Source organism: Ambystoma mexicanum, chromosome 2q (assembly GCF_040938575.1).
Source record: "Ambystoma mexicanum isolate Mex_15411 chromosome 2q, UKY_AmexF1_1, whole genome shotgun sequence".
Lineage (NCBI taxonomy): Eukaryota > Metazoa > Chordata > Amphibia > Caudata > Ambystomatidae > Ambystoma > Ambystoma mexicanum.
Genome location: NC_090924.1, coordinates 452268322 through 452294222, shown reverse-complemented (window position 1 = coordinate 452294222; position 25901 = coordinate 452268322). Strand labels below are relative to the sequence as shown.

At 44.3% G+C, this 25901-nt stretch overlaps 1 protein-coding gene across 1 annotated transcript in view; it reads left to right on the top strand.

Annotated features, from left to right (window-relative positions):
• Positions 1-25901, top strand: part of TBC1D25 (TBC1 domain family member 25) — a 450273-nt gene that overhangs the window by 345038 nt on the left and 79334 nt on the right. The window contains exon 5 of the mRNA XM_069647546.1: positions 22514-22702. Coding sequence (XP_069503647.1) covers positions 22514-22702 — 189 coding nt within the window. The remainder of the gene's footprint in view (positions 1-22513; positions 22703-25901) is intronic.

Below are 25901 nucleotides of genomic sequence, written 5' to 3'. Positions count from 1 at the left end.
AATATTGGCTACCAGTACTGCTAACAATGCTCCTATTAATCCTGATACAGTAACAAGAACCTATAGTAAAAAAAGTATTTTAGCAAAAATGTTTCGCCACAGAGTCCTTCAGAATCTAATAAGAAGAGGACCGAAATCATCCTCAACCCTAAAAACCTACCGTAGAAAATTAATCCTACAAACTCTCATGGACAGTGCAATCCTTCCCAAAAGGAAGTTGTTTATATCAGTGTTAAATAGGATGAAACCACTAACAAAACTAAGTACAAAACTACAAAAGAAACTTATCAATAAACGGAATGTGAACAAAAATAACTTCTTAAATATTTGTGGAGGTGAATGGAGTCACACAATAACCACAGAGCCATATTTTAATGAAGAAGCATACAAACACAATTGCCATCCATTGCAGTGGACAAGGGTATGAAAAAATCAATAATAGCATCATGGAACAAGAAACACTGCTTAGAAAAGTATCCCCTGAAAACTCAGAATTACCTCTCGATTCGACTGAACCAGACCATCCAGTATACAAATGGCCGTGCACGTCACTGTGTGCCATTCCTAACTAATCTTTCAAATCTTTACGTCAGTTCCTCAATCAGTATGTGAAATGTCAAGACAAAAAATTAAAATGAAAGTGCTGCAAAATATGGCGATCTGCCCAGTGCGCAAATACACAGGACTACAAGGACATTCATTAGCCTGCATTTCTGGACCTATTTGCAAAAGCACCTTCCATGATATCAAAAGGATATCAATACATCATCATTCAAATGTAAGAAATCTAGTGTTAAAAATATACTATTCTAAAAGTCCATCTTCAGAATTAGCCAATTTAAATCCCGCTCTTCTGCATGGTACACCCAAATATCTACAAGAAGAAATTGACCCTATCCAGAGAAAATATTTTGGAAGTGTAAGCCACTTACAAAATGCAATAGTTGTAGAGAAGACTAGCAACAATTCTGCACATAGCAACCTTCTATTACACACATACAAAAAAGAAATACTAAAATTTAAAAAGTGCATTGGCTGAAATACCAAACCGTGTGTGTGTGTTGCCGCAGAACGTTTTACAAAAGGAACACAAAATATAGACATAGCATACAAAATAGAAGACCATGAAGATTCCAAATGGTATGAATTAGCTCTCTACCTTTTAGCCGAAAACAAATATCAAGTAAGTGAACCCCTAATATGTTGCTGTTACTGTACTACAAAACTAGACAACAACCAAACTCCTTCACGTGCTATCACAAAAAATGTGGTATTGTTTCCACTACCTGAAACCCTACAACAACTCAATTTGTATGAGAGCATCATAATTCAAACAGTTCACCCATTTCAAGCAATTATACGCCTTGACCCAAAAACAGCAAAATTACCTCCCTCTGAATTGGTGAAAGGCATTTGTGGCAAAGTAGGCTATTTGCCATTAGATCTAACAGAAAATGTACACACTCTAGGAGTGCAACGTTCAATAGAACATTCTTTAATTGTCTTGATGAATGGTGTACCAGCAAAAGACAAATAAATTTGGCAAGAACTGATGGACTTACATAAAGTTAGACAAGCCTTGCAATATCTAAGAGTAATACATTTTACAAGGAAATAAATATTGAAGAAAGCTTAAGGAAAACAACTGAAATAATTGAGTCATTAGAAACTGGACAATTCGAATTTCTGGATCCTGCTGCAGTATCCACTCTTTTGGACCAGTACACAATTCCTCCATTGCATTCCAATGAAAGCATCGATGATGCACTAGAAACTTACCAAATGCGACAAACCCAAGGTTCACCAATGAGCATATGGGAAAAAGTATAGAAGCACATGCTTTTCCACTGCTATTTCCTACTACAAAGGTGGAAGATACGATGATAGACCCACTCAGATTACGGCATCAGAATACCACTCATTACGAATGTATTCGGAAGATCCCAGGTTTAGACAAAATGTGGAATACATATTCCACCTACTCTTTGAAAGTGAACTAGCAACCCTATGTTACGGAGTTGCACACATTTTGAAATCTGGAACCCACTTTCAAAATATGTCAGCTACGCAATTAATACAAAAAGTACAAGAAAAAGATGAGGTTTTACAAGCAAGTATTACCAATTTGTTGGCAAACATGCGTGCTACAAAAGAATTCTGGTTCCGATGGCACGGAGACGTACGTTGTATGATCAGAAACCTTAGACCACCGACTTGGTTTGTTACACTAAGTTGTGCAGAATATGCATGGGAAGATTTACATGAGTTCCTACGCATATCAAACAGCAATAAAAACCAGCATACATTTATTAACACCTGGAGAACTTTGCTCTCAAGATCCAGTTAATGTCTCAAGATATTTCCATCATCATTTCATTGCTATGCTACACTTCATTTGCAATAAAACTGTTCCACCCCTCGGAGAAGTGCAACACTTCTTTTGGAGACAAGAATACCAAGCGAGAGGAGCACTACATATTCACATGCTTTTATGGATCAAATGTGCACCTAAATTTGGTCAAGACACTGATGCCACTGTTTTGCAGTTCATCCAAAAATGGCACTTGTGAAATCCCTTCACAACAGACACATAGTGACCTGCATGGGCAGATTTTACAATTTCAAAGAGACAAATATGGCAAATATTGCCAGCGCAAATACAAAAACAAAGGGAAATACTACACCAAATGCCGGTTTGGTTTCCCTAGACCAGTTACAGAAACAGGTGAAGTGAACAACTTCATGTCTTCAGTTCGACAGAGTGTTAAAGGTAAATCACCTAAGAACACGTATTACATAAAAAGGATAGAAGAATCAAAATATATCAATGATTACAATGCAATCATTGCCCTCTTATGGAATGCAAACATAGATGTGCAATACATTGCAGACAATTCCACGGCTGTGGCAGGATATGTTACAGCCTACTTGTTACTCACCGCTCCGTAAACAGGTCAGGAAGATAGTTGACCTTGGAGACGATATGTACATAGGAATCGATATTCAGCCTCCAATTCCAGTTCCCCTGAGTTCAAGACTCAGGCTTCCTCAAGATTGATTGATATTTTATTTCTATCGCGCTCGTACACAAGTGTTTCAGAGCGCGACAAGGCAAGGGAGGGGAACGGGGGAGAACAAAACAGCGATCTGACTAGGCCCAGTGACATTGAGAACGCGCAAGTGCATGTGAGAGGGGGGAGGGGAAAAGTGCATGGAAGGGGGGAGAGGTGGAAAATGCAAAGCAGAGGAGAAACAGATAAATAACAATAAATAAATGATAAAGGCAACAAACGGTGGTAATGCAGCCAGCAATTTGCAAGTGCTAGGTTTAAGGCAGCAGACAGGGTAGGTCCGATAAGTGACGAAAGAAAAAGGGGGTGCTGTATGGGTACAGATGCAGACCCCAGTGCAAGGGGTGGCCCGGAGGCGGTGCGGGAGGGTGACAGGATGAGCAGGTACCTGGGCCCAAAGGACAGAGGGTGGCCAGGTGCACGGTGCCAAGAGAACAGATCAGCAGGAGAGAGGGGGAGCGAAGGCAGAAGAAAAGAGGAAGGTCTTGCGGTGCTTCCGGAACCGCAGATGGTTCTCCTCAAGTTTTAGAGTGGCAGGGAGGCTGGCCCAGAGGGAGGCCCCAGCCGAAGACCAAGATCTACCCCCAGCTCATTTCTTAGAAAAACAACTGACCCTGAGGGAGTTAGAGGTAGAGGGGCGAAGAGCTCGAGAGGGGAGGTATTTGCGGAGGGATAGCTGAAGGTATTTTGGACCCAGGCCCCAGAAAGCCTTGTGGACAATGCAGAGGGTTTTGAATTTAATCCTTGCATCCACTGGGAGCCAGTGAAGAGATTTCAGAGCTGGAGAGATACGATCCCAGGGCTTGAGGCCAAGGACAAGTCTTGCAGTCCTGTTCTGGATTAGTTGCAGAGGGCTGAGAGTAGAGGCAGGTAGATTCAGAAAGAGGCTGTTACAATAGTCCAAGCTAGAGAGAACCAGAGCTTGAGATATCATGAGCTTCTGGGGGAAGGAGAGGAAAGGCAGAGTACCTCTGAGCAGGTCCAGTCGGAAATTTGACTTTTTAGAGACCTCAGAAATGTGAGCGGAGAAGGAAAGGGTGGAGTCAAAGATGACCCTGAAGGGCTCTTCTTTACAACGTAACTCTCTGCTGTTTCTAGGGCAACAGGCAGAGATGTCAGTTGAATAAAAGAGCGGGGAGAACACACACCGCCAATACCAAAGCTGCAAAGGAATACAAAGATATTAGACCGTGCTGAGAAAACAAGTAAGCAATCAAACACAGTATGGGACAGGAAATACCTAGGCAGGGATCGGAGTGGAACTTTCCCCGGAATGGACCTACAAGTAAAGAAGTAAACCCAATTGAGTGATTTAATCTAATGGATTCTTCCTATAGAGAGTTTTAGCCAAAACTACAGACCTGAATATTGGGACTCTCAAATTTAAGCGATTTCCAGGATTGGAGAAAACGACAGGAAAAAATAATAAACGGGGAAGTTAGTACATGGAAGTAAAACCGGGCGGCACGAGGGTCGCGCTAGAGCCGGGTTGGTGCAGGAACAGGAGAGCGTCAATATGCACTTTGAATATAAGTTCGTTGAGTGTTGTAGTTCAATGAATGTCCCAAATCCAGTAGAGAGGAATACCAACAGAACAGCAGATAAATAGTCAAAGATGGCGCTGGCCGAAATGGAAGTAAATAAACACAGTTGGTTACCTGAAACACACGCTTCCCAAACGAGGATTGGAGCAAATGAAGTGTTCCGAGTACTGCTGACGACTGAGTTGCAAAAGACAGCAGGGTTACTCGCTGGTATGCTTCTCAGCTTTGCCCTGATGTGGTCTGCGGGGAAGGTTCTGCCTGAAAATACAGGAGGACTGTGCGCAAGACTGACCGACTGGGGTAAGTATCCTCCCTCAACCCCCGTATAATTTCCGTCCCTCTGGCGCCCTCTCCTCACGTTGTGGTAGAATTAGGCGTGCTCTCCATCCTGCCTTCTTTGCAGGGGCGCGTTGTCTTTCATGGGTGAGTACGGTCCAGTTACTTCACTAATGCTGGCCCGTTTGATATTGTTCAGGGAGGTTGTATTGCTGTTCTTTAGTTTTGTTGCTATCCTGCATGCCTTTCTTTGTTTAAAATGTCTCTTATCTCCCTTAGGTATTCAGAGCTTCAGCGCGGCGAACTGACTTGGTTGAGCCCCGCTGGTAAATGATGGCGCATTAAGAGTGCTATGATGCGGTAAGTAAGCGCTATGCGCAGTGCTGCGAAGTCTTGCCTTTGCTAACCTGTGTTTTCCTTCCTTGTAGGTCACAGTGTTCTTCCGCGCGAGTGGAATGTCCAGAGAGGTGCCAGCCGAGAGGCGACCAGCCAGGTAAGCCTTTTGAGCAGTTCGTAATTTGTAAACGTCTCTACTGCTTTCTTTAATGTTGCCTATATCTTCCTCTTTCAGGTCGTTCTGTCCAGGAGGCGTGCAGATTCGAGGAAGCTGTTCTCAGTAGCTGCGAGTGTTTAAAGATGAAGACTGCAGGTAAGATGCTGCTGCTAATGATCCTTTTGTCTCCTTGCAGGTTCTGCTTCTCCGAGGTTTGAGGGAATAGCTGGACAGGGTGAGCGTCACGTTGCAAGCTGCAAAGTAATGCGAAGCGTGTTGCCTTGCTCGGGTGTGGTTTAAATAGCCCCAACAAAATATTCCAGGTAAAGTAGTCCCTAGGCTACCACACCCAAAACACTATGGAACCAAGCTATGTGGATGCCTCCATGTTGGCTGACAATACAATGAAGTAGTTCCCCAGCACATTGTTTTTCATGGTGTATGAGCCTGGCGCCATAGGCGCCAGGACTGGCCCCATGAGGGCTTTTGAAGAGGATGCCAGGCTCTAGAGGCCCGAGTCCTGACTCCACCTGGCCAAATGGTTTGCCAGAGGGGGTTTTGGGCGAGGGTCGTGACAAAAACTTTGCATACAAAAATAATATAAAACCAGATGAAAGCAAAGGCAGATATATAGAGTCACAGATTGTGAAAGTAGCTTAGTAAAACTTACCAAACGAACCTTAATTAATCATGTTAAATTGTCATTAAAAACTCCAACAGAAAGAACTATATTACATGTCGCTGCTACAACTTTTTAAACCAAGGAGAAAAGAGGAAGAGATCCTAGATAACTATAACTGCTATGAAGATGCTTTCAAAGCAAATGAAAACGCTATCACCGATGTGAACTTTACACAGTACAAAACAATGTTGCACAATGAACAGCAACATGAAGAAGAACTTCAGGCCCAACTACATAAGGACTCTTCCGACAGTAGTCAACCTTCTGTAACAGGAAGCCAAGAACCACTAGGACAGCTACTAATATCAAATGAGGCAGAATTAGCTATGACAGAAGTGGAAAACACCATGTCTCGCTATCAAGAAAATATAGTTAACTGTACAACAAGCAAAACTTATATCCGCGCACCATTTTTGAAGACGTAACAAAACAAATTGCACATGGTGTACAACACGAAAATAAAGAATGAGCATGGTCTCCAACCTAATGTTGGCTTTGATTCACCTCAGATTGCAAGAAGTACTTAAAACAAACTACGAAGAACTCTTTGCAGGGAAATACATTATCGTTTTTGGAGATCTTCTACAATTGACACCAGTGAAAGGTGAACCTATTTTTAAAATCTTAGGCCACAAACTCTGCCGTCAAACTGTTAGCAGCATAGGAAATGTCCACCTTTGACAACATTTCCAATACAGAGAATTAACAGAAAACATGCGGAAATCTGCAGATCTCACTTATGCCAACATCCTAAAAAGTATTAGTTGGTGTACTAGCTCAAGAAGCACAAGCAGTATTGAAAACCGGCACATTCATGCACTCTATGGCGATAATGCATGTGCTACTGATGTTATGGAACAATTAGCGCACAAAAATATCAATTGTATGGCCTTAATGCCAACTCTTGCAAGCTGTTTCAAATTCAATAAAACAATGTTAAATAAAGAAATGCAACCAATAATAGAAATTTGCGCCAGATAAACTAGACGTAGATGGTATGACACTACCCATGTGTGATCAAGCCACAACAAGGCTAAATAGCTTAGAAAATTCAATCTCCAACACAGCTGGGTTGGAAAAAATATTAAAATTATCCTTAAATTGTAGAGTAATGCTTAAACGTAACCTTGATAAAGAGTAAGGGCTAGTTAATGTGGCACTGGGTACAGTTGTTGGCTTTCAATCATACCCACGTGACAACAACATTCAGTTTGTCAATATTCGCTTTGACAAACTTTCAGAAGTGAAAAGGATAGGGCGTTCAACTGCTCGATTCCTTCTGTTCAAAGACATGTATGTACGTAGAGAACAATTTTCTCTAACTCTTGCATATGCAGTCACCATTCATAAATCCCAAGGTCTTACCCTAGACAAAGCATTGATAGATATAGGAAACAGTCTTTAAAGAAGGCCTGAGCTATGTAGCACTATCACGCTTACGTACACTTGACAGTCTATTTCTAATCAACTTTGATGCAAGTAAAGTGAACGCTGATATTCCTTGCATTTTAGAATACAATAGACTACGTTCACTCTACACCCCCCTGTTCACTCTACACCCCCATCTAAAACAATATCCTGTTCCAGAAAAAGTAAAATGTGGTAAAAGAAAACTAATTGAAACAGAAATGCAACAGAAGCTGACGGCAAATCCTTCAAAGAAAACAAAAGAAGGTAAAGATTCATCAATTACCACAAGCAAAGAAGAACCTATTACGGAAAGTAATCCAGGTACTTCTTCAAAGAAGGAAGAGAAACTCAGAAAAAAGCACTCAAATACAGAACTAGCAGGTCTATTCAAATTTTCAAATGAAACTGGTGTAAGTTGCTATGCAAATGTAGCAATGAATATTCTATTTCAATTGCCACCAATTGTTAACCAATTGTGTTTGCAAATGTTAGTCCTTCATAGAAATGCAACAAACAATCCTAACACATGCCGTGTTCACGGAATAAGACAATAATTGGACTACTGTGCTCGACTGGTGAGATTCACTTTAAACGGACAAGAAGATCCACAAGAATTTCTAATGTACTTACTACAAGTACTGGAAAACAAAAGCCTACCTATAAATGACATTTTTCAGATGTCATACATGTCGAAACATACATGCACTCTCTGTAGCAATGTGATACAGGAACAAATCCCAAATGAGCGATTTGTGTATGTATCCATACCGAATTGTGAATCCATTCCATTTCAGCAACTTGTACAGAATGCAAACCATGGCAGATTATGTACCATGTGCAATTCAGACAATCGCTCCACCTTACTGATACAAGCACATAGTAAGTACATAATACTTATGCTGCTACGTTATAATGCAGATGGTACCAAAAACAACTGCAAGCTGACTGGATTCACACACAGCCAAGTGTCACTTGGAAAGAAAACTTTTACAACAGTAGGTATAATCTACCATGCAGGAGCTACAACCAATGCAGGTCACTACACTGCATACATTAAAAAGAAATGTGGATGGGTGGAATGTAATGATAGCACCATTACTGTAAGGCAGAGATTGCCAGCTAATCTTACAAATGCGTATTTAATCTTCCTAAAGCCAAAATGAAATAACTAATGTGTACTTCAACATTACCAAAAAGTGAAGTAAAAGACTACAAACAGTTAGCATACGCCAACAGTTATCTAACTGCCCAAGAGTGTATAAGAACGACAGATGAATACCACAGAACCGTAACAACAAATGCACAGTTAGAATACGCCAACAGGTATCTAACTTGTTAAAAATCGGCAACAAGGCAACAAACATAACATTATTCAGAAAGAACACGGAAACACTAAAAGAAAGCAAAGAAATAGTTTGTAGCATAGCAAATAAAGGTTTTTTTTTTTAATCCGACAAGGATTTTTTTCCCCCAGACCCAAGGATTTGTACAACAAACACAGAAACCGAGCAAAATGCACAGTACACTGGTTTGTAAACTAAATATGAGGGTAAAAAAAGTAAACTGTCTATCATATAATGTAATAAATATTCTTAAAATGCAAACACTAACATGCTTTTTTCTTTTATAACAGAAATTAAAAAAGGGTAGTTCTGCCATGTACTACAGTCATGTAAGACATATATGGATTCTGAACAAATTAAACAGTAAGTATAATTACAGTCATTTCATACATATGCAAATCTACACGGCTAATCACCAAAGCATATCGCAACCATTGTGGCTTCTAATTTCATTACGTATAAAGTTGGTTTTGGGAGCATGTCCTTCGGCCATGCTCCCAAAACACTACGCCCTCCCCACAACCATCCGAATGATGTTTCATAGTACGAGTACGAGTGTACCTATACCTGTGAAATGCTGCAGTAGTTGTGGCCACAGACTACAGACTTGGGTGTAAGGCCATAGGTTTGTCAATGTATGGGTATGCAGTATATAAAATCCATAGTGGCTTACAACTGCAGTGCTTACAACTTTGATCTTGGGTGCATGGCCTTCGGCCATTCACCCAAGTCTCTACACACTCTCCACTACCATCAGACCCATAAGCAAATCTACAGCCGTATCCATTGCTGCGACATGCTGAAGTGGTTGTGACCAGGGCCTAGAGTCTTGGAAGTATGGCCTACGGCCATGCACCCAAGACTCTAGGCCCTGGCCACAACCACCGCAGCATATTACACCCATGGTCGCTTATACATGAGTAACACACCCATGCAATGAAACATTGTAAGTGTAGCATGTACTCAATTTGTACCCAAGACACGAAGCCCTGCCCACACCTACCAGATACATAATGGAATGTATGGGTGTGATGTATGAATGTGATATCCTGCACTGCTTGTGGGCAGGGTCTACACTCTTCGGTGTGTGTCCTGCAGCCATGCACCCAGAACTCTACGTCCTGCCCACAACCACCGCACTATGTAAAATCCATGTTGACTTATAATTTGGGAGTTGACAAGTTTGTTCTCGGGTGCATGGCCCTCCCCACAACCACCTGAGTGATGTGTGATACTACAGGTGTATCTATAAGTGTGGTATGCTGCAGTGGATTAGGCCATGGCATATACTCTTATCTGTATGTCCATAGTTATTGCAATGTATGGATGTGCAGTAGCTCATAACTCTAGTGCATACAACTTTGTTGTTGGGTGCATGGCCTTTGGGTGCATGGCCTTTGGCCATGCACCCAAGTCTCTACGCACTCTCCACAACCATCTGATCCATAAGCAATACTACAGGTGTACCCATTGCTGTGACATGCTGCGGTGTTTGTGGCCAGGGCCTAGAGTCTTGGAAGTATGGCCTACGGCCATGCACCCAAGACTCTAGGCCCTGGCCACGACCGCCACAGCATATTACACCCATGGTTGCTTATAAATCAGTGGCACACCCATAGAACGCAACATTGTAGCAGTAGCATGTACTCAATTTGTACCCAAGACTCCAGGCCCTGCCCACACCTAGCAGATACATAATCAAAAGTATGGGTGAGATGTATGAATGTAATATGCTGCAGTGGTTGTGGGCAGTGTGTACATGCTTGGGTGTATGGCATACAGCCTGCAACCTTGCACCCAAAAGTCTACGTCTTTCCCACAACCACCGCACTATATAAAATCCATGTTGCCTTATAAGGTAAGCGATTATAATTTTGTTGTTGGGTGCAGGGCCTCCCACAACCACCTGAGGGATGTGCAATACTACGGGTATATGTATAGTTGTGGTATGCTGCAGAGGAAAAGGCCATAGTATAGACTCTTATTTGTTTGTCCATAGATATTGCAATGTATGGGTCTGCAGTGGCTTAGACCTCCATTGCTTATAACTTTGTTCTTGGGTGCATGGCCTATGGCCATGCACGCAAGATTGTACACACTACCCACAGCCAGCTAATCAATAATCAATACTACAGGTCTATTCATGGGTGTGACATGCTGCAGTGGTTATGGCCAGGGCCTACAGTCTTGGAAGTATAGCCTACGGCCATGCATCCAAGACTCTAGGCCCTGGCCACAACCACCGCAGCATGTCACACCCATGGCGACGTACTAATGAATTTAGCAAAACGAAAAGGTGATGGCTGGAAGGTTTTGAATAAATCATAACCACGGGCAAAGCTCTGGGCAACCCTCCAGACCATCGTTTTTCAGTCTGCCAAGCCATTACAGAAGGGGAAAAACCATATGCAAATCAGGCATGGTCCTACCCCAAAAGGGGCAGTCCAGCCCGAACTGCTAGGTCACATCCCTTCTGCACGAGACCACAAGCATCCCCAGACATGTTTCAGCCTTGTTGGGCGTCATCAGTGAGGAGTAGCTTGGGTCTCTAGGCCCGGCAGACTCGGGACCCACGTCTGGGCATACCCGTCCCACTCGGGGTGACTTTAGCAAAACGAAAAGGTGATGGCTGGAAGGTTTTGAATAAATCATAACCACGGGCAAAGCTCTGGGCAACCCTCCAGACCATCGTTTTTCAGTCTGCCAAGCCATTACAGAAGGGGAAAAACCATATGCAAATCAGGCATGGTCCTACCCCAAAAGGGGCAGTCCAGCCCGAACTGCTAGGTCACATCCCTTCTGCACGAGACCACAAGCATCCCCAGACATGTTTCAGCCTTGTTGGGCGTCATCAGTGAGGAGTAGCTTGGGTCTCTAGGCCCGGCAGACTCGGGACCCACGTCTGGGCATACCCGTCCCACTCGGGGTGACTTTAGCAAAACGAAAAGGTGATGGCTGGAAGGTTTTGAATAAATCATAACCACGGGCAAAGCTCTGGGCAACCCTCCAGACCATCGTTTTTCAGTCTGCCAAGCCATTACAGAAGGGGAAAAACCATATGCAAATCAGGCATGGTCCTACCACAAAAGGGGCAGTCCAGCCCGAACTGCTAGGTCACATCCCTTCTGCACGAGACCACAAGCATCCCCAGACATGTTTCAGCCTTGTTGGGCGTCATCAGTGAGGAGTAGCTTGGGTCTCTAGGCCCGGCAGACTCGGGACCCACGTCTGCGAAACATGTTTGGGGATGCTTGTGGTCTCGTACAGAAGGGATGTGGCCTAGCAGTTCGGGCTGGACTTCCCCTTTTAGGGTGGGGCCAAGCCTGATTTGCATATGGTCTTTCCCTTCTGTAATGGCTTGGCAGGCGAAGAACGGTGGTCTGGAGGGTTGCCCAGAGCATTGCCAGTGGTTAAGATTAATTCTAAACCTTCCAGCCATCACCTCTTTGTTTTTGCGACGTACTAATGAATAGCATACCCATAGGAAAAAATAATGTAAATACGGCATGTACTCAATTTCAATATTTGCTAACACCACACGTGTCCTTAGAACAGTTTCAAGTTCCCTGTGCACAGCACAGACTGAAATACTAACCTTATTAAACCCCTAGTTTTCTGTACGTACAAACATCCCGAACAAGGCGGGCATAGAAAATGCATCATGAACACCTACCGCCAGAACAAATGCAGTTTTCACCCATCTCTTACTGTCTGAACCTGCCCAAACACTATGACACAGCAAAATAGTTTTCGAAATGGCATGTTGCCGCTGGTTGCCGCTCCGCTGTCGGCGGATCCAAGATGTCAGGCGCATCCAAACAATCTGACGCAGAACACGTCTCACTGCAGCCAATCGGCGGAGACGTCGCGTGTCTGCGGTCACGACGCCAGCCTCTTAGCCAATCGGTATCTTATCCGCGGAGCGAACAGGGAAGTGTGACCGCGGAGCGGACATAGATATATCACATTTTTTTAGACCTACCTTTTGGTCATTTTAAAGAAAAGTACTGCACGGAAGGTCACCAAATTTACAAAAGCATGCCTTCGGGACCAAGCCCCTGCCCCTGCCGCAAATTTGGTGAAAATCCGTCCAGCGGTTTGCCCTGTAGCCGTGCGCAATTCAGACTATGGGAAATAATTACGTTTTGGGACTCCCCCTATAACTTTTCCCCCCCTGGAACAAACATCACCAAACTTTGCAAAGAAATTCAGAGTGGCCCATATACATTTTTTGCAATGTTTGGAGACGATTCGTCCAGGGGGAGAGGAGTTATAAGCCACCCAAAAAGTGCTAAAGGAGGGACAGAAAAGCAGTTAAGTACAGGTAAGATACAGGTAAAATACATTTGCATAGTCATTAATACTAGACGCATCATCTGCAAAAACTGCTTAAAGTTTACTAAAAAACCCACACGGTAAACATGTGATATAATGGTTACATTCTCTTCAAAGAGTGACCTGCAGTGGCTTTTTATTCGCCAATGAATATAAAGTCAGTAGTACCTTTTTGTTTATTATTTTTTTTTTTTAATTGTCATTCATATCTTAGGACTAACATGGGGACCTAGGAAAAAGTATCACTGTCCAGGTAAGTATATGTTAGTCCCTTTCAGTCACTTTCCAGAGTTCCCAAAAGCTTTCCCATAGGGAATGGGAAAAACCACATAAGCAGGCAGCAATTATGGAGAGAGTAAGGTACAGTCTCATTTTACCCCAGAGGTGCAACAGAAGAGGCAACCATCCTAAAGGAGATTTCAGAGCGGACCTCCAAGAAGAGTTACTGCACATGGTTTGAGAACCTGTCGACCAGGCCGATTGCAGAGATGGGCACAAGCCCACTAGGTCAATGGCAAATGTGATATAGGTGGGGAGCAGGGTAGGACCCTCAGAGCCCAACTACTCCCGCACCTAGGGGATTCCTGGTGAAGAATATATCCGGAACCGCTACTGGATGTTTAAATTCCACCTAGGAAAGGCAGGGATACAAATGTAGGTCTGTCTTGAAACTCAAACCCACGACAGTGAGTATCCCAACAACTCAGAGCAGCAATTAACAGGACAGGTAAGAGGCTGACCCGGAAGGCAGAAGCATCAGCATCTAAGAGGCACCAGGAGAACATAGGTGCCCAAACAAGGGGCAGCGAGCCAGCAAGAAATGGTCCCATATTGGGGGCAATGGCAGGAGGCGACCCAGGATGCAAATTAATTGGAGATGAGGTAGCGGCAACAAGCCGTCCTCTGTCCAGGCCGGGAGGCCTGGGGGACTTCCCACCTTAGGGCACATAGCCTTAAGCATTTGCCAGGGAGGCAGCAATGCATAGACCAGGCAACATCCCATAGAGGAATCGGCAGTCCATCCAGCTCGGAAGACTGGAGGAAGCGACGGAAGATTCCAGGATGTGTTTCAAGCACAGGAGCAGGATGTGAGGTCAAGCGTCCTCAGCAGCAGCCCATCTCCAGCAGCAGTCTTTCAACAGTTCAGATAATAATCAGACGAATGCACAGGGCCCCATTTAATAATATACAAACTTGGGGGCTGCTCCAAATGCTCTATCCCAACCCTGCTTTCCTCCTCCATATGTCTAATACATTTCTTGTGAGATGCTCCCCAATACTAATCTCAATATTCCTTCATGCATCCTGCTGCACTAAGTATTGTCCCTTTGCCACCCAATCCTTATCTCTGTGCCTTTTCTCCATCCACTCCCACACTCTGTCCCCTAAAGTGTTCCTTCTGTGTAAGCTTGTATATGCATAAGCCACATCCTATATGGCCTGTGTACAGTTTGCCTCCACCCCACCCTGATTCTGGACTACGTGCACCTTCCTGGAACCCTTTCCTGGTAACCTTCCCTGACCTTGTACCCTTCAATGCCCACTGATTTCTTCCTGCCAGCCCATGAAGTGGCCATCTTTAGTCTTCTCTGCATGGGTGCTCACTTACTGTCGTCCTGATAACCAGTCTCCTTTAGCTTATCAGGGCAACGTTCGGACAAAGGCATCTTGGCACTAACTCAAACAGGACGGCAACCTAAAATGGGTACGTTTTGAGGGAACACCTAAAAGACAGATCATTAATTATCCACAGCCCGAAGGCTGCAGCCATTGAAAAGGACCAAACGCCAATCCGGACCAGTTTAAACTGTGGAACGGTAACCAGGGAAAGCCTCAGCCGACTGCAAGACCCCACTGGGAACATAGAAACTGAACCTTGTCTGCAAATAGACCTCTCCTGAACCTTGAAGAGTCCAATGCACTAAGCAAAGGGCTTTAAACTGAATCTGCTTTCCAACTGGTAACCAGTGCAGACTGCACAGTATTGCTGAAATAGGGGTTCAGCGAGGAGTAGAAGTAGCCACTCGAGCCGCAGAATTTGCAGGCGCCAAATAAAGTACACTGGTTGTGCCAGAAAAAAAGAATTCTAATAATCAAGAGAAGACGGCACCAGGGAAGAAACCACAGGTACACAAAGGTGGGGAGATGAGAATGGGAGAACGTTGCGCACAACTTTGAGCTTATAATGCCCTGTCTGACAAACCGTACTGATCTGTGCTGCCATGAAAAGAGATGACATAATTTTAATCCCCAAATCTTTAACCGCAGGGACTAGGATGGGGACGGGCCCAGTGTGGGAGGTTAGATAAGAGGAGAGTAGCTGCAGCAGAGGGGCCCACCACCAACACCTCCGTCTTTCCCCCGTTCTGCTTAAGCCAGTTGTTACACATTCATTCCCCATGGCTTCAAGACACACCCTAAGCTTGGTCGCAGTCTCAGGCTGAGACGGACCTTACCTTTCCTAGTCAACTGCACTCCTAGTGTCTTGTCTATTTTACGTCCAGTGTTTGTTATGGCGCCCTGACACCTGTGGGTTTTCGGAGCTTTATAAATAAATAAAAACGGACAAAAACCTGGGTATCGTCAGCATAAGCATAACAGAAACCGTGGGAGAAGATGAGCTTAGTAAGTGGCTGAATATATACGTTAAACAGTACCGGGGAAAATAGCAGACCCTTGGGGGACACCACAAGAAAGAGCAGTCTGGGCAGAACAAAAAGGTGGAAGCGAAAGAGACTGAGAGCATTCAGAAAGCAAAGATTAAAACCTGGACAGAACGGCGGCAGAGAGGCCGGCTCCCGTGAGGCAATTAAGCAAGATGGCATGATCAAAGGCGGTGGACAAATCAAGCAATATTAAGGCTCCGACACCGCTTTGATCATGCAGCCAAGCAATATCATCCACAACAGAAACCAGTACCCCCTTCGTGCCTTGTCCTGGCCAAAAACCAGACTGAGATGAGTGAAAGGAAGAAGATTCCTCCAGAAAAGAACTCTGAAGAGGACAGACCAAAGACTCCAATAACTTCATTAAGAAGGGAAAGAGTGAGATGCGGTCAAAATTGGCAGGGATGAAGGGATACAGTGTAGGCTTCTTTATTACCGGGATAACTAAAGCATGTTTAAGAGGGGCCGGGGTTTGGCCCGTCCTAAACGAAGTATTCACTGCATGTGCCACCAGCGGGGCAATCTGGCACATGACATCCTTCAGCACAAACAGTGGAATAATGTAAGTATGAGAGGCTGACCGCAGCCCACTCGTCACCGCTATAATTTCCTGGTTCCATGTAATAATGTCCCCTCAAAACTGTCTCCTGACAAAAAAGTCGGTTTTTTACAAGGGGAGCGGGGGACATTCCCACAACCTGTCCCCATACATAATGTCACCATATATAATGTCGCCAATGGCTTTTCCCAGCGAAATTATGTATGGGGACATTATTCCTCAGAGATAAATGTGGGAAAAGCAGGGCTGACAGTGGCAGTAGACATTTCATGCTGAAACTCCAATGATCTCAGACTAGAGGAACAAATATCCGCACACATTTTCTCAATGTTTACCACACAATTTGAGAAAAGAGAATTGCATGAAATTGAGATGCAGGAGTAGATTCTGTGGGAATCGCTGACAAAGATCTTAACACTTTGAAAAGCTTACGTGGTTTATTTAGAGACTTTTCCACCTGGCTTGTGAAGAAAAAACGTTTTGCTTAAATTATAGCTTTGTGCTACTGAGATGAGGTAGGTCGCAAGGCAGCCTTTGCTTCAGGGCAATAATTCAAGCGCCTCTTACGTTTTGCTTGCTTCCGCTGAAGATTAAGGGCACGAAGATGACCACTGAACCAAGGTTCGGATACACAAGCCTTGGAATTCAATGTTTTAAGGGGAGCAATTGGAACAGCAGTAGTAATAAAAGCCTGCGAAATAACTTTAAAGTTGAGTGGAATCGTCGGGGTACAGAACTTCCAACTGGTTAGAAATACGTTGGCTCAAGGCCGCTGCCAAACCCGTCCAGAACTCTGGCTAGATCGATTTGTTACAGCCATTTTCCCCTCCCAAGAAAAAGGGATCAGGAAATGGTTAGATTAAGGAATAGGAAGGGGTGGGTGAACTGTGATTTCCGATTCCCGCGCAAAGATATGGTCCAAGGTATTGCCCAACTGATGGGTAGGACCTACCACCAATTGGGCTGTGAAATATCTGAAGGATCATTCATTTTTTAATTAAAATCACCCACTATCCAAAAATTTGAATAGGGAAGCTGGAGATCGGCGGCCAGTTCCAAAAAAGCTTCTACAAATGTAGTCATGACCCAGAGGGCACTAGACCACCAAAATATAGATAACTAGAATTTGAGACAATACAAAATGGGAAAGCGCAGCCTCCATTTTCAGATCATGATTTAAAGGTAAGACACTCCCAGAAAACTGCATACTGAATATAACAGCCACCCCATTACTAGTGTGATCTGAGAGGCGATCCAAACTGAGAATATTAAAATCAGGGGGGAAAAGCTGAACTATCGTCCGACTAACTGAGTCGGAAAAGCAAGTTTCTGTAATGCATGCAAAATTTGGATGGTTATCACATAGTAACTCATGGCAGTGACCAGAGTGGGCAACTAGAGAGCGGGCTTTGAGCAAAAACCACTTTAATTGATACAATGATTACAATACAATCAAGGGGGAACTGAGTCTTGCGTTCCAAGCGAAAAATAACTTATAGTAGTATTCACCTGAAAGGACCATCCGCAGCCCGGACGAGCCCAGACTGGTTTGACTTGGGCCCGACTTTGTCCCGTAAGTCACGCACCTGCTGAGCACGACTGCTGCGCTTCTGGCCCATGTGAGATCCAAATAGACACATGTTATTGCAGAGGCCAATACCTGTGTCCCTGCCGAAGCGATGGGGGAGAGACTGCCACACAGTGTGTGCAGATAAGAAATGAAAGAAACAAGCCGACCAAGAGCGAGACCCCAGATTCCTTTACTGCTGCCTCCTTTCCATCTGCCCACCAAAACCTTTTCTCTCTGTGCCCTTCCCCCATGCAGGCACGGTTCTGCTCTTGACCTACTGTTGAGTCCTACGCTCCATGACCTGACCTTGTTTAAAGTCGATTTATTTGCTGTTTTATATTTGTTTTGTTAAATATATTTTCATATTACAAAAACAATTTAAAAACAAAGTTGGTTTATTTTTAAATCTTTGTTACAACATATCTTCTCAGAAATTTAGAGGGCCGGTAATTTGGGGGGCACTGAACATAGTGTGGGTAGGCAAACCAGTACTTTTGGAGGGCAGACGCACCAAATCCTACATAACTTAATCATGTAGGCCCCTTGTAAGTTATTTTAACCTACATCCGTATTTTCCCTATTACTTCAGTATATGGTGGTAAAATGCTGCCTGGGACGGAAGAGGTTAAGCTTTCATTATAGTCTAGTTGTGATGCCATGGTAGTGGTTTATTGGCTGGACTGGTGTGACCAATAAGAGGTGCTTGACAGCAGGGTCTCCCCAGAGAAACTGCAAGGGAATAACTGTTGCTTAGTGACTGCATAACTGACAGCAGACTGGACCAAGGAGTGTGAGGACATTTGACAAAAGAAAACTCGCATCGGAGAGGGGAGAGTAGAACTTGTTCAAGTGAGTTGTGGCTTGTTAAATGTCCATGCACTTAAGGGTTTCCTCATTGAAATGCTTTCTCCGCCCACCCCCACTAGGTGGGAGGGTGAACCTAAAATCTTAATGAGAGGACCCCTGACATTATGCGACTCCTGTAATAAAACAGCTGATCACCTTTGGTATGGACGAGGCACCCAGTAAGGGCTTTAACACCCATTATTTTTGGAAGACCGGACTTGTTGACTACTGGTATTATTTAGTTGGGATGTGACTTTGGCTTGAGGCATAGTGGTGCAAATGGGAGCATGGAGCCTGTAATCGGGTGTCATCCTGTGTCCAAATTAATAGTTTAAACGGTTTGGGTAATAGCATAAAATCATTGGAGAATTTGTCAGTGACCGGTCTGAGTCCTTGATGTAATGCATGCCCCAAAGGTGTCGCCATGGTAGAAAGAATGTGATTGGTTTGCCCCTCGAACATCAGGTGTGACTTACTAATATAGTTGTTGCTCATCTGTACTGGTGGTAGTCAAGTTGCACTTCTATGATCAAAATTGGTAATGGAAACAGGTTGTCTGATTGGTATCCTATTATGTGTGGAAACCGGTTGCCCCAACTGTGTTATATTATGGAAATAGGTTGCCCACCCAGCATCCAACAATGTTGGGGTGTTCAGAGAAAGGCCTGTACTCTATTCAAGGCAATTAATTTTGGTCTGCTTGGGAGTGAAATATAGTGCAAGCTGCCTCATAATGTATCTGAAACCCATTGCCCTTGCAATAGGTGGATGCACTGATATGACACTCAATCTTTGTGCATGTTTCTTTTGTTATCTAGCCAGGGGAAACAAAGGTCTCTGTGATTAACAGTCTCCTGATAAAATGCAGGTGGTACCATAATATGTCAACATATAAAACAGGAGGATTTGAAGGAGAGTGGTGACAATAAGGTAGATCCTGATTTCAAACAGGCATGGTGCTGAGTGATTCTCAGGTGTTCTAGGTAGAGGGCACTGCTCCAGAAGAGCCCACCCACCATCCTCCTGTATTCTCCTCCACTATGGAAAGAGAAATTGTTCTGCATGTACTGCCACAGTCTTCACCATCTGTGGACATCAGTCACAAACTCCCCTGTAAAGTCTGGTTGTGCTGGGCAAAGGTTTTTCTTTGTGTGCTGTAAGGAACTCATTGTGGCAAAAGTAAAGACACGCAAGTGATCACAGTTCAATGGTGTTTATTGAACTTTATAATGGGTGAGGTAAAGGCCTAATCTAAACCTAAATCTACGATGGGAGCAAGCTACGACTATCAAATAATAATAAGGCAGTCCTAGTGGTGTCTTGTCAAATAAAAAGCGCCTCTGCTAAAAAAAACCTATTGCCAATCCTTACTACTAAATTGCAAAAGAGTGTGGGATAAGTGTTTGCAAAATGATAAGTTGGGATGGTAGGGCTGGGTCTCCTTTCCCCACGTTTTTAAGCATGGGACAATGCACCATGGGCAATTGTGCTTCGCCTCCAGGATCTCCCTCCACCGGTCTCAGATCCTCCTCAGTTTGGGCCTCTTTCGGGTTCACTATGGCGTTTCTTTAACACAGTTCATGTATTTCTCGTTCTCTTAAGAAGGCAGGGTTTTCTTTCTCCTAGCTTTCTTTTGGCCCCCCTCTGTCGGGTTCACATTTGTCTTATTTCACAGTTCACAATCTTATCGGAAATCTGGGTTCCCTTCCCATAGCTTTCCTCTGGCAACAGGTCAAAGACTTTCGATTGTACAAGGGATTTGACGTAACCCTTGTAGGACCACTCCGTCGCCTCACGCCACCCTTTCCTAGGGCCTTCTGCTTCTTGTAGTTTCAAAACCGGCCCCAGTCAGTCTTTCGAATGAGCGTCCACGTGGTGCCGGACTCCTCTCCACCTGGACCTCAACTGGGCTTTTTTTTCAAGTTCAAACGCACACACAAGTTATTTCTCTTACAAATTGCTTGCATTCAAAATGTTGTTACTTGCAACCTTGGGTTCAACACAGTTCAGTTTGCGATCAGTTTCCTCCGACTCACCGGCTGTGCTGAACCTGTTGGCTTCTTTGTTCTCTGGAGTCAAGGATAGTACCACGGCAGCCAGTTTGCTTCTCTGCATGCGTTATCAATGCGGGAGGCCCCTGTGTACCATTGACATTGACATCTGCTGCTCCGCGCGCCAGCTGTAACTCCCGGTCTTATGATTCCCTTTCGGAGGCTTTGCAGGTCTGAGTTGGCAAGGGTAATTCCCCCTTCGTCGTCCTTCCAGGTCTCACCGCCTTTCTCCTCAGTTTGAACTGCTAGTTTGGTGTAGCTGTCTCCTCGTGCGTTTGGCCTTGCTCGAAGTGTGCTTTCGTGCTCCCCCTTCTATCCCTGTGGGGAAAGTAAAGGGCTGTCGGGTGTGCATGGTTATTGTCAATTGCCTGACTCTGCCTGACCCGGGTATTGGGACATGTCAGGTAAACGGCTCTGGTGTTAGTCCGTTGTTTGTTACCGTGTAAGAAAGTGTTAGTATGGGAAAGGGGGTGGGGTGGAGCTTCTTATTACCCTACGGGGTAGGATGGGAAAAAGGTTGTTACAGGAAAGGGGATACCGCGTCTCAACCCTCAGTGTCCCACTTCCACTCCCCGAAGACCCCGCGCCCAGGTGATCCTCCCCCACTGGTCCACCCTCAGGAACTGGAACCAATAGCGATGGCCGTGTCCTGGCCATCTGGACGACAGATCTCTAGGGACCATTGGATGAGTCACGATATACCTTAGTTCTGCAGGAAGGAGATTTAAGTGTCATCTACAGTGATTAACATGTACTTTGATCTACATCCTGAGTAGCTTTCTCCTATTCAGACCAGCCTGGTAATATTGCCCATAATTTGTTGTAGAATTGCTTCATTTTCACTGGATTGCTTTTAACTTTAAAATGAAATGGGCTCCTGAGAACAGTTATGCCTTTACTGTTGCCATTTTAAAGAAAGCAGCCCTTAGAGTTTATTTTTTTTTCAATGATCTGGTTTGACCAGTTGTGTGATCCAAAAAAAGGATTTAGAAGCCTTTCTATGGGTGTGTGTTCATAGTAAGTTGCGCACCATTGCCTAACTTTCAGATGTGTTACAAGTCCTTGGAAATGGTTTAATCGTATTGGGTCTTTGGCAGTGTGTTATAGCAGCATCTGAATTGAGGAACAAGTGCAGTTCCACAAAAGTGTAACTTTACGTGTTTTCACAGAACCTGAAAGTTGCTTCAACTCGAGCATGACATTTCAAGGCATTGTTGAATGTTAAAGTGAATTAAAATGTATGTAAATGTGTGGCATATAAAGAGACCAGTGCATAAGATAGTGAAAAGAAACCATGTTTAAAAAGTATTATTTAACATTTATCTTTTCTTGTCAAACTGGCAATGCCTGAGCAAGTTGCACCATTTCAGACCAGCAGTTAATGTTGTTTGATGGCCTTCGTGCAGCTTGCATGAATTTTCGGCAAGTAGTATGTTGCAACAGGTTTGTGTGACTACAGTTTACACATTTAAGATATGCCCTGGCCCGGGAGTCGTTTTTCCCTGGCGTATCCTATGCATAAAAAGGTTTTCTTTGCAAATCCACCCCTTCCTGTCTACAGTAAGGGTCGCTGATTGATCCAAAGAGGCAACTAGTTTGAAATATTAGGTATAAGTGGTAAAGTTTTTATCTTAGTTTAGACATCCATCTCTTTTGCGTTCCTGCAGGTGGGACGCACCCTTTCTAAAGTCCAGCAGGCACTGAGCTGGTCATATGGTGAGGATGTAAAGCCCTTCAAGCCTCCTCTCAGTGACACAGAGTTTCACACTTATCTGAACCATGAAGGCCAGCTGAGCCGTCCAGAAGAACTTCGCCTGAGAATATACCATGGTGGTGTTGAACCTTCTCTGCGCAAGGTAAGAGATTTGGATTTGATCAGAGGTGGAAATGCTTAGGCTATTGGTGGTTGCATTGTGTAAAGGGTAGTTTATGTTCTTCAGGATGTTTCAGGAATTCTGCTCATTAGTGTTAGAATATGTGACCGTCCTATTGGATACTCCACATTGGGGGCCTCAGAGTAACAGTTTGAGTCCAGGAATACGCACCAACTGTGTGCATAACGTCTTGGCAGCGGTATATGGGGAATTTCCCAGAGGCCCTCCTGAGCAACCTATCTATCCTGTGTTATGGCCTCTGAAAGAAATATGCAGCAGTTCTCTCAAACTAACTCCCCTTATAAGCCACTTTGTGCAGCCGAGTAATGTTTCTAAGTATATTTTGCCCAAAGTACTCTACTGCTTAGAATGACCACTGGCCTACTAGAGGAAGTACCCCATAAAACGGACCCTCCTGCTGTTAATTAAGAGGAACGTGATAGAAAACTGTCTCGTAGGTATGCGAGATATGCATGACAAACCCAAGAACAGTCGCTGCCCTGTGCCTTCAATGATGATTTTAGTCATAAGGATTTGAAAGCCTCAGAGGGAGACACTGCTGCTGCTCATGGGGAACAATGCTTCTGACACTGGTCAGCCTTTGGAGGAAGAACAGCAACAATCACCAATGCCCCGGGCCACCACAAACCACTGGGGAGACACTGAGAGGCAGCAACTCCTTGCAGCAGAGTCATGCGCCACACGCCATACATCAATTTGACTTTGAAATGACAGACCAGACTTTAAAGCCCGCAGTTACAATAGCAGTTATCTTAATTGCAACACATCGCCAACAGGGAAATATAGCTCCTGGACTCCTAAAAAAAATGCCTCATGTGTTCCTCAACCTTTCCGCATTGTCTAGGAAAGGAGGGAATAATCCATTGGGATGGATGAGGATGGGGCAAGCAGGGAGAGGTCAGGAAGCATCCCTGGGAAGAGTTGGACACTGGGAGAGAACGGCGCAAGAGAGCAGTCCAAGAGATCGGTCCAAGCCTTCTGCAGGCTTTATCGCAGGCACTCTGAGAGGCCAGAGTGTTGGTAAGTCCTGAAGTTTGCCAAAGCTCCCACTACTGACCAGTAGACTTTGTCACTGGAAAGTAACTTGTAGTTTGTGTGTTAAACTAACATTGCCTAACAAAAGCATGGGAGTTACTTTCCGATAGCAATGCGTTCAAAGTGTATTGCTTTTTGGTCAGGAGGGTGACCCTCAGCCAGAGGATGAAAATGGTATCCTAAACTGTACCCAAAGGCAAGGCATGCGAGGGGCCAACAAGCATGCTCTGTGCTATATCTCTAGAAACTGTGACCAAGAAACATGCTGTACACTAGAAACTAGAACCCTGAAACTAAGATTGACACAAGTGTGTTGTTTTCTATATCACTGTTTTGTTGGGGGACATTCCAGTGAAGATTATTATTCCTACAGTTAAGATATTGAAAGACATTGCTTTAACCTGTCTTGACAACTTTAACAAGAGTATATTATATGTTTTCTAGTGTAATTCCCCTCGCTTCTGTAGGAGTTGCAGGCATTGTCCTCTTAACCTTAATAAGTGTTGAACATAATTGCGATTTCTATGTAGTTTGTTGCTTTTTTGTAACCCATAACATTTTAGGAAGTTTTAATGCATAGATTGTCATTAAGTAGTATTTGCACTCCCCCATTTGAAGTTGAATGTCTGCAAATCCTTCACATGTCATCCCCCAACCCTATAATTTCAAATTGCTGTGTGGGTAAAGAGTGATTTCAGTGAGCACAAATCTTGGCGATAATCTGGTGTAAAATGTTCACTCCGAGGTTGGCACATAGAGTGGTAATCAAAATAGTTTGTGCTTTCCCTTCATCTATCATTTTGCAGTTTACATGTGTGAATTGTGCTCTGGTGAAACAAGCTAGCTCTGGAATCTTCAGTGCCATGTCACAATAGCCTATGTTTTGGGCTTTCAGCCCAAGTGGTATTCTCCTGAAGAGCTTGTATTCTAAAGGTCAGTAGGGCTCCAACCTGGAGGTAGGCTTCCATTCACTTGAATAGCAGATTATTGCCCTTGATGGCTGCTAATATTTTTAGGGTGGAACTGAATATGAATATGAAGGTGAACTGGGTAGACTCAAACGTCTTGCGACTACCGTCTGAAGATTCAGCGATAGTCTCCTTCTCGACGACTGGCTGCTGCCTTCACCAGGCTTCGGCCTTTGCAGAAGAGAGAGTTGGGGGGAGGGGTCTTCAACATATACATTTCTTTTGCTTCTTTCTGCTTCCTTTTCTACTGATATTTGTCTATGTGCTGCTAAATTTATACAACAGTATAGAGCAGACACCTTTTAAATTCTGTCCCTGCGGTAATCGAAAATTCCCAATGAAAGATAGTGTAATAAATGGCTTTCACGCAGAGCGACGTTCTGATTCCTGCAAGCTTTTTAAGCCAAAAGCGCTAAAGACAGGAGCTCGAAGTGGTGGGGGGAGCTCGAAGTGGTGGGTGGCCTATGCCATGCAGGCCGAATCTCATTCCGCCACTGGCGCTGTTGGATTGGACGAGGCAGAGCTTGGCAGCTCTGGCTCCCCTTCGATAGGCAAAAGCTTACTGGAGGAGTTGGTAGAATTCCACGTGTCTGTCCGCAGCCCCACTAGGCGGGCCAAAAGCTCTGCTATGGTGAAGTCCACTGGCGAAAAGGGCACACACGTGCACTCAGAAAAGCGCACAACCCCAAACCAACCTTTGACGGGATGGTCAGAAGGAGCTTTAACATCAACCAAACTTTTGTCGAAGGTGATCGAACCCTCGCATTCGAAGCCCACTGAGCATTCGCGCTTGCTGCATGGTTCTAAACCCATAAAATTTTCCGCCCAAACAGTTTTCCCTATGGTTGCCGACCACGGATTCGGATACGTCGAAACGGCAGTTGAAACAAAAGGTTTCCAAGCACAAACATGGGGTAAAACGCACTGAGCCAACATCAAAGGAACCTACATAGCTATCTAGTTCCCCCGTCACTAAATCGGTAACCTCCTCTACATATACTATGGCTACTGACACTTTAACCAAGTCCCTAGAGGGTAGAAGAATTGTGGATCCAGAGGAAATTGTGGTTGCCCTTCGTGAGCAGGGTCTTGGACGAAAGAATAATGTGAGAAAACTATGGATAAGGTATCTGCATTTGTGACCTTTATGGCAAGGT